The following is a 12,759-nucleotide window of genomic DNA, read 5'->3' on the forward strand; positions in this document are numbered from 1 at the left end:
GATATAGATAGTAGTACGAGAAGTAAGTATAGGGTCTAGGGTATAACTAATGGGAATGATATTGTGTGAGATAGTATAGATAGTAGTTCAAGAAATAAGTTTAGGGTCTAGGGTGTAACTGATGGGAATGATATTGTGGGGGGTGTTTTAAATTCCAACGTTTAAGAGGTGCCTTACTGACCCACGCTTGTGCGGAGGCTCGGAGCCCTAGTTTTATACAATACACTTAGAGTACCGTTTTGTGTGAGCGCTCTTGATGCATTTATTTATTGGGCATGCAAGTCCACTTGGCATTGTCCATGTATATACCTAGCATTGTTTTCTTTCCTTCTGCACTGACAATTCCAACCTACATATGTTTAGTTCTCAACAAGATTCTGTAGCAGGCTCCCTTTGGCAGGGTCGGCCCTGTTATGGACGTCATCAAGGCCGCAGTCAGTCTCGGCCTGAAAGCACAAATAACTCGCGCTATCTGTGCTGAGGAAGGTTGCCACACGTATGGCCAGCTGCTGCAGTCTGCATTTGCTATCACATCCCACCTCAAGTCTATACTGTCATCCCACGAAGTCAAGGTTCGCCTCCTCTAATAGACAAGTGCACGTATGCAGACCAAGCATTGAATTGGATTTTGTGCGAGATAACCAGAAATCGGTTAACAATGCAGAGGAGATCAGGTCATCTTGTGCATGTGCAAGTATGCAATGTCTGCATATTTGTGGTATACAATCAGAAATCTGTGAATAATGTATATGAGAACAGGTTCATCATGCACTCTTCCGATGTAAAATAAAAAATCGGGGAATAATGCATATGAGACCAGGTCATCATTCACTTCGCGGTATACAATCAGAAATTGGTGAATAGTGCATATGAGACCAGGTCATCATGTGCATGTCCAGGAGTGCAATGAATGGAGGTGGTAAAAGTATGGACGTCCTGTGCCTAGAATTATGTCCGAGGTAGTTTAGCACTATGAAAGATAAGTGCCAACACATATGCGGTTTTGTGATGCTTGTGTTGCAATGCACATGTGCAGATGAATGCAAGTGTAGAGATACATGTTGCAGTGCATCGCGCAGCCGTTCTATATTATAATTGTCTTCATAAGCACATCCGTCTAGATATTGCTACTTTGTTTAGTTTGTTACATAGCGTTGCAGCAATGCAAATGTGCTTTAATCAACCAGTCTTTGGTAGTTCAATTGCATGCTGCAATACGTGCTTGAACCAGCAGTTTTTTAGGGCCTTTATTTGGATTGTGAGTGACCGATTACCTGGTTGCAAAATGCACAGGCTTCAAAAAGTAGCAACACAAGCATTGGGTTACAAATAGCTACGGATGAAACAGCAAAAGATTCCTCCTTCATAATTGACAGGCCAAGAGTGGCAATCATGGCAAAGCCATGTGCAGAGTTTGTAGCAGGTATCTGGGCAACTTGGTTGTGCCATGGGATTGCAGTCCCACTGGCTCTAAGCCATCCTGAAGCAGAGCTTCTACATGTGCTTACAGATGCGGTGTGTTTAGCATAACAAATCTAACTGTTTTCACACTAAACATTGAGTTAGTTAATTTTGCGAATTCGCACTCGTATGGGAAGCTCATAAAGTAGTATGTATTTTCTCTTTTCAGGACGTGGCAGTGGTGATGGCTACTCCTGATTATCAAGCTCGACTAGCTGATATTTCTCAAAAGTGTTCTTCTCAGTTTTATCAGTTGCCACACATCCCCTTTTCTGAATCAGGAAAAGAATACGAGTTAAAGGCAACTAGCCCAAGTTCATTGTTATTGGAGAAGGTTTTGGCTCAAATAGATAGTCTGTGCACTATTGAAGGTCAATGACATCTTTCTAGAAGCATTCGATATTCAATGACAATTGGGCAGTACTTAAAATTTCTTATGTTCTATTTTACAGGTCAAACACCTGGGTTGATCATCTATACCAGTGGGACCACAGGCAAACCAAAAGGAGCAGTTCATACACATGCTGGGATAAATGCTCAGGTATAGAAAAAAGTGAGCTTTGTCCCACTGTGGCATCATATAGACTCATTTGATCCAGTGGTTTATCAATACTTATTGGTAGAAAGAATCTATGCAAGTATCTCAATGTCAGACAAATTATACAAGTTAGGGAGACAAAGTGTATGTGTTCAATATAATATGGTTTGCTATTGAAATGGCTCCTCTTGCCTGACTAGGAAGAAGAGGGCGATGGCCAAGGTGATGTATAGGATATACAAGGACAGCACCTATACAGGTGGAGGGGTGGTTTAATTGGCTGAGGGGTTGACCTACAACCAACCAGCCCAAAATGGGTCAACATGTTTCGTACATGTGCGTGGATGCTAAGGAAAATGGTTGGAAATGCAGGGAATAGTAATGCACAACAAATGCATGAACTGACACAATGTCAAAGCTCCAATGTCTCTATCGGACTTTGATGGAGCTCACAAGTAGAAGATGACAACAGAAATAGGATGAGTAATAAGGCTCTGTCTCAGATCTTGCACGTAGCTGAAGGCCTAGGAAGGTGTTAGAAGTGGGTGCAGCGATGGAAGCGTAGAAGACTGCTGTAAAAGATTACACAGCACAAGAGAAAAGAGAAAACAAAAGAACTCTGCAAAGGGAGAACTTAGAGATATGCTTGAGAAATGGAATCTATATACCCAGCGCAAGACAATCGTGTACAACGAGTTACTAGCTGTGTAAGCACTAGCATAAGCTTCCTCTCTCCAATAGGACCTGCATTGGGAATTTGCAAGTGGATGATACAAATTGAGAAGGAGGGAGCCAAAATATATAGGTGTAAAATAATGTCAACAAATAATCAGGTTGGTGAGCATCATGATGCAGTTTGCCAACCATAAATGCCATAAATCATAAGAATAATGACTATAAGAAATACCTAAAATATCCTATAGTGCCCAATCCACAAATACTCATACACAAACTAAAATCAACCTTCCTTCTTGGAGAGGGTGGTAATTCCTTGATTAAGCACTTAATTATAGCAATTAACAAATAAACATAAATTGAAATGTACAATTTACCGTAAAAATCTTGGACATTGGACACCCTGTTGGCCCCAAAACTAGTTTTCCTTTTAGTATTTATTTAACTTTGATTGCTAATGGAACGAGTATAAGTTGAGATTCCACAAATCAACAAGCATTTCGGGCCATTTGCCCGTTGACTTTTTACCTGGGACTTGCATAATTAGAACCACAAATTGGCCAAATGTTACTCCAATTTATAATGAATGGATTGGCATTTGAAATCCTTGATAATTACATGAATTTCAGGTGTTAAATTCAGTGTACGATGCCTTCACCTATTGGCACGGGTCCCAAGGTGGTTGCTAAACCTTGATGTCTATAGAAATTTAGGGTTTACAGTAGAGATCTCTTTATTGTGCACCAAATTTGATTGAGATCTGCTCAAAATGGTTGAGAAATGCTAAGATCTCCTGGGAAAGGGTTGGAGAAGGTGAGAGAAAGCCAAGATGAGAGAATAATTTGATTTTCATCGCAAGAAAACACTAAATTCTTCTTGCTGTCTGCTCCAGTTTGCATTTAATGGAGTTACCTACTGCTAGGCACCTCCAAAATGCTATCATTTGATCAATAATGTCGTTGCTAGCCCCTGGAAGGTGACTCCCTATTGTTCTTTGCTTGTTGTTGAGGCCCTTAGATGGTTATTCTCTGTAGTATATGGCTGTTTCTTTATAAAGACTCATGCTAAATTGATCATAAAGTGATATAAAAGTATAGTTTTAGTGCTCGAGTGAAACTCATAATCATTTGCATATATCTCAAAGTGACTAGTATACTTAGTAGTGACCCCATGGCAGACACATTGTTAGCATATTATCTTGGATGCACGTTGAATACATCCAAGATCCACTGCATATTAGAGCTGTCCATAACTATCGGAGTGGAAGTGCTACCTCCCCCTTGAACGCCAGGCAATACTCTGGACCCTTGCTTCGCTGAACCCAACTGAGTTCAAATTGAAGTTGACTCTAATTGAAGGACAACTAGGTAAAGCTGCAACAATTGAGGATGTTCTACTAAGTCATTTTCTTCCATCCATTTTATATTTATTGATGAAACAAGGCTGAAGCTTCACCAAGAAGCATATGAAAACATTACCTCTAACTTTACTTGCCTTGAAACCTCCACTAGGTTGTAGGCCTTTCTTCCCCTTAAGCATTGCGATGCTTTATACTTTCACATTGTTGCAATTTCAACTTAACTAGTATGCAACATTGCATCTAGTTGACCAGCCCCTCATATATATTTGATATGCTAGGAGCACCAGATGCATTAGGAAACATTCTTTTTTTTTTGCATACTTTGGACCATTGCAACGTGATTGTGTATGGGAAATTGAATACTACTAGCCATACCAAGATACATTTTCCCATACATTGCATGTATTACTAGCTACATTTTTTCTCATGCAAGCATTACTAGTTGTATTTTTCCTCATGACTAGTACTACACGGAGCATTTGCATGACCAACATTAATACCGTGAGTCCCAAATACAATGGGCTGCATATATGCATTGCCAAACTTGCCACCTTTTACTCGAGCGTCATGCCAATATTACTCTACATGGGGTTATGCATATTACCAGCCATACTTGGATACATTGGGCCTTGCACACCATGCATCGGTTGCTGCATACCATAAGGAGTTGTGCTATATATCTTTGTATGCAGTCCCTAACCCACCATAGCATGGAAACTAGTGCTACCACGAAAGTAACCTGATTGCCCCATAATTGCATGCATGCCCTGCTATCCAAAAACCATTGGATTGGCACTTTTGAGTTGGCGTCGTATATGCATCAATTGCTCCATTGGCATCATTTGCTTATGCTTACCACCCATATTTAGAATATCATGCTGCTGTATTGGCTCTTTCTTTGGCGCATCTTGCTGTCCAGGAGCTCTTAAAGACAATTTCCTCTTCTTACCTTTGCTACCCTTCTTTAAGGGATACAAAAAAAAAGCATGAACTGAGGATCATTTGCTAATTGCATAAACATTTCAGGTGCTGTCCTCAATTGCTCTTGAATTTATAATCAAATTCCTTCACTTTGCTGATCATCAGTCTCATTATGCCTTGAAGGCCTTGCATCTTGCCCAACAACAATATTTTCAGCTTGTTGTCCATGGTTTGAGCCTTGTCTAAGGTTAGGCATTACATTTTCTTCATTTCCTTGTGAATGTTCATACTAAGAAGCATCATTATTACTGCTTGAGTCCATCTCGCTATATGAAGACATATTGCTGTAATTTCTGAGTTGTATTGATTAGACGTGGCCAGTGGTGGCCACTCCTCTTGATTCCACTATCCATGTACATAAGGGTACCTTGGGTTAGCCTTTACATCTATTGTTCTATTGTAGGGAAATTACTTTGATTGATTCATACTAGGTCAGATCTTGCATACTCAGTTAGCTTGCTTAGTTGGTATTTTAATGTACCTAGAATGCCTCATTGGGTTGCTTGTTTTCATTATTGAGATATTTTAAGGTGTATCTAAAATTATGGACTTATTTATGGTCATGGTTTATGCTTGTAGGGGTATATTGATTTAGACTGGATGGAAGATCCTAACATTTGGTGTTTCCATGGCAGCTACCTCTACACCTTGGACATGACATCCATCTCTTGGGCTAGTTGATAGCTGTAAGCAGGGAACGGCGGTGGATTCCACAGCCAAGGCAGAGTATCAGGCTCTTTTCGATGGTATTACGGAAGCGATCTATCTAAGAAACTTGTTGGCCACACTTTAGTTTCCTTGGGAGTTGCCTACAGTTGTCTTTTGTGACAATTAGAGTGTCATTGCCCTTGTGGGCAATCCTATCATTACCCCTCGGACACGACACATGGTGGTTCGTTTCTATTTCACCAGAGAATAGGTTGAACAAGACACTATTCGCCTAGAGTTTGTGCCGTCCAGTGACAATTTTAAGATATTTTGACCAAGGCATTCAATAGGTTGATTCTACAATACCTTCTATTATAGATCGGCTTGGGTGCACCTTGCACTACTTCAAATTGATGAGGAGTTCTCTTGATAGTGATAGTGATGATGCTTACAGCTTTTCACTCTCAAATATTTATTTACTTTGTATTGTACATTATGGACATTTATAACTTAATCCGCACTGTTAGGATGATATGATTGCCAAAGGGCGCTCGAGCAAGTGAATAATTCCCATGTGAGGGTTTTGTCCAAGTGGAACTATTACATCACATTTTACATAAGCATGAAATCTTGTATCTTCCTTTGCATTATCTCATGCATTGGCATTCTGCTCATGTAAACATGCTTGTCTACGCATTTATCCCTTTTTGGTCACCCTTGGAGTGATCGACTCGGAATCCACTATACTCGTGGCATTGGATATGGCAATCTCCAAAGGCAGTTTTGCTCTATGCTTGCATGTTGGCCTTGCTTGTCTTGCTTGCTCCCATATTGTTGTGCTTGTCTCTTCCCATATTTTCCATATGATTGGCATATACATACACACCCCCTTAGGAATCCCTAGACACTTATCCTAGTAAAGTGTGGTATTGTTTTGCTTGTTTTCTAAAGGTAGTGGGGCTATCCACCCTTCTTTTTTGTACTTTGGGGCATAGTGATTTGATGGAATAAACACTGATTTGAAACTTCCATTTAATACTAAATCTTGTGATATACTAAAATCAAGCCCTTTAAAAAAAATCCATTGTTAATTCCATTCGTCTTTGTAGGACTTGGTAGGCCCTTGGATAGTTGATGAGTACCCTTGGGCCGATGCCCTGGTCTCTCTGGGTTATCACCCTTGGTAAGATAACCATCGCATCTGTAGGCTTGGTAGGTCAATTGGGCAGTCGATGTGCACCATTTGCTCGATGCCTTGGTTGTTTTGAGATGGGACGCCTTGGGATAAAAGAAAAATACACAAACATGCTAATTTCTTATGGCTCAGTTTTGGGCCTAAGAGGGGGTGTTGAGCTAAAATTGCATTAGCTTGACTTAAATAGCCCCAAAACACAATTAATGAACAATTTGAAGAGAAATGCGATCCTAGAGAGTTACTATGTCCCACATGTAAAACCCTAATTTGGGTGCCACAAACTTTCTATAAATAGGCATGTAGCTCACCACTCTCTCTTAATCTTGTTTTTACCAGTTCAAGGAGCCGTATCTTTGATGCCCACACCCTGTTCGTGGAGGATATCGTGGTTATAGTCTTCCATTGCTGTTTGCTACCATTTGGTGCTTGATTTTGGCCTCCATTATCCACATCTAGTTATTGCCTGCTACTCCATCAGTGCCAGACTTGCATTTGGTAGCAGGCGTCCATTTCCAGCTACTAGCATTATCATCTAGGTTGCATTTATAGTCATCAGGGGTCTTTGGAGTTGTACCTATTATCCATGTGCTGGCACCTTGTCCTGATTGCTTACGTTTGATCTTCTCTCTTCTCCACAGGGTCATCTACACTGTTGCCTACATCCAGACTATATGCGTTTGCCATCTCCAGCTATAAAAGATATTCTCTTTCCTCCACAATTTGTGTTTGCTGCATATTCTCTCTCCTATTGCTGTTTGCATTAGATCTAGCCTTTCCCAGCTGCACTTACTAGTATTTGACACAGAGAGGCTATCTTGCTGCATTTTGGGATCCGTTTCGGAGTATGACACACTCTCCAGTTCATAACCTCTGCCTTGATCCTAGAGATATGAGAGTTCAAGGTTTAGTATTCATTGCATAGTGTGTTTGCTGGATGAGTATTGTATATGCAGTAGTCAATCACTTCGTTATTCATTGTGTTCATTGTCTGTGAGTTACCCTAACCCTAACCGTGTTTTGTGTTTATTAGTTTGTGCTTTGTCATATGATTGGTTTTGTGTTTTTTGCGTTTAGAGCATTTCTTCATAGGATATGTTTATGGATGACAACAGTTTGAAATATATGCTGAGCCACGCTTATGGCAAAGCAGCAAACATACATGTTGCTTGAGTCATTGGCTTTTGGTATGCAGCATGCTGTGATGGTAGAGCAGCAGGCGTACTTGTTACCTGGGTTATTTTGTCACATACATTTGACTTGTTCTACACCTTTTTGGAATCCTACTTAAATTCGATGCAATTGGGATGATTGCCATGCTACAAGAGGGTGTATGTCCCAAGAATGAAAATTAACTTTAATATTTTGAATTAAATTTAATAATAAAATTAAATTGACAAACTAAATCTAAATTTTGGCATCCCCAGCCCTAAGGACGTTTCGTTGGTAGTGAAGGATAAGGGCATAGGACAAGGGCAAGGATCTTGCAGGAGTGAAACTAGGCCGAGGTGAAACTTGAGATTTTAGACCTTAGCATTCAAGTCTCATTACAAATGTCACCTAGTGGCAGCTTTTTATTTGAAGTAGCTGCCTTGTGAGGTATATAAGTGGCCCCATTGTGATTTAGGGCAGCTCAAGGCAGTTTTGAGCAGCTCATCGATATTTCTTTAGTGCAGTGCAATTTGGCAACATCATTTTTGCCATTTTTTGCCCCTCACACATGTGCACGTGCACACATTTTGGGAGCTGCGACTTGGACAGCAAACGATTTGCAGGTTTTATGACAGTTTGACATATATAAGTGGTCCCATTTTGTGATTTAGGACAGCTCATGGCAGTTTTGAGCAGCTCATGGAAATTTCTTTAGTGCAGTGCAATTCGGCAATGCTATTTTTTCCATTTCTTTCCTCTCACATGCGCATACACACATTTTGGGAGCTGCGGCTGGGACAGCAAACGATTCGCAGGTTTTATGACAGTTTTGGACAGGATTCAGCTATGGACAATGCTGTGCTGCAGTCTAAGCAGGGCTGCACAGCAGTGTGACATGCAAAGAATGCTTCCAGGAGTTGATTGACAGCAAGAAATCATGATAAAAAGTATCTGGATTTGTGGATACTTTGTCTCCCAACGCTCTCTAACTGTTTAGATCAGTCAAATGCTGGTCTCTTTCTATTCTCTCATCAATCTCTTATTGTGAAAGCTTTCTTGACAAGTTTGTTGTGAAGAAAGTGACTCTATGCTGGTTTTATCACAAGAAATGCCTTGGATCCTGTTGGTTATGGGGTCCAATTTGCTGCTTGTTTATGGCTGTGTAGCTCTGGTTTGCGGGCTGACCCACTAATCGGATCATCTGTCAGTGCACTGGATCAAATTAGGTGGAAAGCACCCACAAATTTCTAGCTTGGAACCAAGATCAGCAGCAGCTGGGTGCATTTATACTTCATGAAAGGCCATTTGTCCATCAAATTCAAAAAGTACTGAAAGGAGTGCCAAGTTTTGGGGCCAATCGGTGTCGTTGTGCCAAGTAGGAGCAGTCTAGCTCCCCATCTGTGAGTGAAGTGTGTTTCCTGATTTACTTTTTTTAGTAAGTGTGTTTCAGTTTTTAGTTTTCCACTGCCCTTGGGCATTCCTGAGGGCCCAGACCATCTCTCTGTCTCTATCATGTTCGGGGGTTCTGGTTGTGGATTCCAACAGGGCTGTGTAGTACTCTGTAGGCACCTGCCCAGCCTCCTGGGGACCCTATGCTATGGATCCGTCAGCTCTCCTGGGTCTCCACACTCCATGTCTAGAGTATTCTGGCCAATCTCTGTGTTTTTGGACAGTACAGTTTGCCAAAGAACAGTCTCCTTTCTGGATGATTTGTTTGTTTAATAAAATTCAACTAACATATCACTTCCTTCCGTTATTTTTTTCAGAGATTAGAAATGAATGCTCAGATAGTTTAGCCACTAGAATTGATTTGCATTCATATTGCAATTAGTGGTAATCATCATCAGAGCTTTTGTTTTACCTTTCCTGTCTTGTGCAGGTCAAATTGATTGGCCAGGCATGGGAGTACACGAGTGATGATTGTTTTCTCAATTGTCTACCATTGCATCGTATCCTAACTGAGGGCATCAGTTCTTGGAAATTGTCTGGACTGCCAAATCTCTTGTTCAATTGGACTTCTTAGTCACAGAGGCAACCTTCACGTTCCTGCAGATGTACATGGTCTTGTGAATGCCCTCCTGGCACCCCTATACAGTCGGGCCATGGTACTTCCCTTCATTTTTGTAAAAGTTTAGCAACCATTTGGTAGCAGCTTGAGTGTACACGCATAACAGCTATGTGTGTCTGTAGAGATTCAAATGTTACATGTGCTACAAATATGTGGACTGTCATAACTTTATTTTGCCTGTTCTGAAGGTTGACTTCATGCCAAAGTTCAGTGTGAAGAAAGTGTGGAAAAGATGGTCTGAGTCTTACCCTATGGAAGGTGTGAAGTCTGCCAATGCTATCACTGTATTTACTGGAGTAAGTGGACAGTTAAAACCTCTGGTTCAACTTTGGTAGTACCTTAAATTCCTGTAAATATTATAGGAATGGTGAATGCACTAGGTTAGAGTTTATGGTTTTGTATCAAAGCTGTTGCTCATTAAGAGCCACACAGCTTTTATATATAAGCAGGTGATACATACATAAGGTAATACTCAGATCAGAGCCATCTGGATTAATAGGTTAGAAAAGTGTCTTTGCTTGTCATAGGGAAGTTATCGCATCTCAAAGTGCATTTTCAATGTATCAAGCAGCACAAAGTGACTAGAATATGTTGCAAATTTTGTGAAGGCTGAGTCAGCTGTCTTTACAAAGACTTATCTTAGATAGTGAATTTGACATGCAGGATTGTTGAGATCCATTTATCATATCAATCATATTGAAAATTTATCTTGTACTTATCTCTTGACAAACAGGTCCCCAGCATGTATGCATATTTACTACAAGGCTATAAACATATGGATGAAGAAGCAAGAAGGGTTGCTGCCCTGGCTGCTCAACGGTTGCGACTCATGGTTTACTACCAAAAATTACTATTTGGTTTCCGTACAGTTCTGTATGAAAGCTAGTTTCTTTAAGGGTTCCCAATTTTGTTTTCAATTATGACTTAGATGAAGGTTATTGAAATCTTTGAATGGTAAAAGTGGCTTGAAAAAAGGGCTTTGAAAGACCAAAGTGTGGCCATACTAGGGCCTTATGGTTGACCATTTGCTCTGGGCTGTATCAGTGCTGTATGCATTCGTCCTTAATGTTAATTGTGCTGGTCCTCTACAATTTGGGCCCCTTGCTGGTCTTTGGCCTTTGGTCCAGTAATAGTCATCTATCTGTGGCTAATTTGTGAGATATGGAAAATCTTGAGTCCTGAGCTAGTGCACCTATGTGATGCAGACAGCTTTTGGTGCATGAATATGAATACAACTGTACCCATGTACCTAGCAACACTCTTAGTCCATTTGATATGACTGATGGACCAAGACGACTCATGGCTGCAACTTGCACCAAGGACACTAACTACCTGAATTGTTGAACTTATTGCTAACCAGCTCACCATGTGAGGGTCTTATCTACATCATGTTGAGATGAGGGGAGTTCTTGGCCAAACACAGAAAAAAGCTCATCCCAGCAGATCAGTCAACTTGCATTGATTAGTGCACCTCTACTTGGAATATATTGAAACTAGAATTCAGTCGGAACTGAAGGGCAGTAGACACATAAACTTGCGGGTGTAATTAACTTGCATCTGAAATTCAGCAAAAAGATTACTCACAACAGTGATCAAGCTTGGCACCCCTCACAGAATTTCTTTATGCTCACAATAGAGATGCCTGTCTTAAGTATAAGAAGCTGATATGCAGCTTTTTATAGTTCTAGGCTTAGGCTTTGTTAATGATACCATTTCTGACAACCTAGATAGCATGCCCAAGGAATCTCCTTGGAAGCCCTAAAAACACAGCAGCAGTCCAGTCACTAGTTTGTCCCCAAATCAACAGAGCAAGCTCTTGTAAATCAGCCCAGCTTTAGTCCTCTCAACTCTATCCATAGTCCCTCTCAAAGTTTGGACTTTTCTTGCAACAAAACTGTCCTGATTACATTTTATCAGGCATCAACATGCATTTCCTTGATTGCATGACCTGAAAACTCTGTGCAAATATCCAATTTTCCAACTCTGAGGTTTAACGCAGTAGCAAACTGATCCAATCTCTTCTCAACCTGATGTCTACTCACAGACGGGTCTTTACTGCAGCATGCAGTCCTAAACTTCGATTCACCATAGATTACACAAGAATGAGAGAGAAAAGATGATAAACAGAACTGATCTAATCCAATAACCAAATCAATGCCAAGGAAGGTGAATCAGAGCACAAAATATGAGGGCTTAGCTGATTAGGATTTTTGGCTGATACCTAATTACTAAAGCAACAAATCAGTCTCTATTTTGTCCTTGAATCTTCAGTGCATATTCCTCTATTTGGTCCAAACCAATCCGGCTTTGCCCTATTGCCTTTGCCATATGTTCCCTAGGAAGGCCTTGCATGTTCTTGGGATGTGCATCATGCGCGATTGCTCTAAGGGACTCCTTGTCTCGTAGAAGGAGTACATTGAGAAGGTCCTTGAGCGGTTTCATATGCAAGATGTTAAGTCTATTGGCTGTCCTTGATCTTCTCATGTGAAGGTAGGTTAGGCTGATTGTCTGCAGTCTGATGAGGAGAAGGTTGAGACAGCCAAGGTCCCTTATGCATCTGTAATGGGTAGTTTGATGTATGCCATAATAGCCACTCATCTTGACATAGCATTTGTAGTGGGAGTTGTGGTACGCTGTATGGCTACGTCTGGCAGGTGACATTGGGATGTTGTGAAGGGTATCAT

General features: G+C 40.8%; 1 protein-coding gene across 23 annotated transcripts in view; it reads left to right on the forward strand.

Moving 5' to 3' along the window:
• Positions 1 to 247: 247 nt before the first annotated feature.
• Positions 248 to 12,759, forward strand: part of LOC148028211 (putative CoA ligase CCL8) — a 132,018-nt gene continuing 119,506 nt past the window's right edge. For 14 of the 23 annotated variants that reach the window (XR_015692698.1, XR_015692699.1, XR_015692696.1 and 11 more), the window contains exons 1-8: positions 255 to 572; positions 1,294 to 1,515; positions 1,631 to 1,832; positions 1,914 to 2,002; positions 9,887 to 9,956; positions 10,039 to 10,112; positions 10,264 to 10,371; positions 10,809 to 10,907. Coding sequence is in view for 10 of the 23 variants with exons in the window: in XM_087689976.1 (XP_087546102.1) it covers positions 414 to 572; positions 1,294 to 1,515; positions 1,631 to 1,832; positions 1,914 to 2,002; positions 9,887 to 9,956; positions 10,039 to 10,112; positions 10,264 to 10,371; positions 10,809 to 10,907 (1,023 nt within the window). In the remaining 13 variants the exon portion in view is untranslated. Of the gene's footprint in view, positions 675 to 1,293; positions 1,516 to 1,630; positions 1,833 to 1,913; positions 2,003 to 9,886; positions 9,957 to 10,038; positions 10,113 to 10,263; positions 10,372 to 10,808; positions 10,908 to 12,759 lie in introns of all 23 variants that reach the window. The other 9 variants (XR_015692701.1, XM_087689980.1, XM_087689985.1 and 6 more) reach the window with 8 other exon arrangements.

This window comes from Lygodium microphyllum, chromosome 12 (assembly GCF_053477565.2).
Source record: "Lygodium microphyllum isolate KBCC chromosome 12, Lygodium_microphyllum_v1.1.10, whole genome shotgun sequence".
Taxonomy (NCBI): domain Eukaryota; kingdom Viridiplantae; phylum Streptophyta; class Polypodiopsida; order Schizaeales; family Lygodiaceae; genus Lygodium; species Lygodium microphyllum.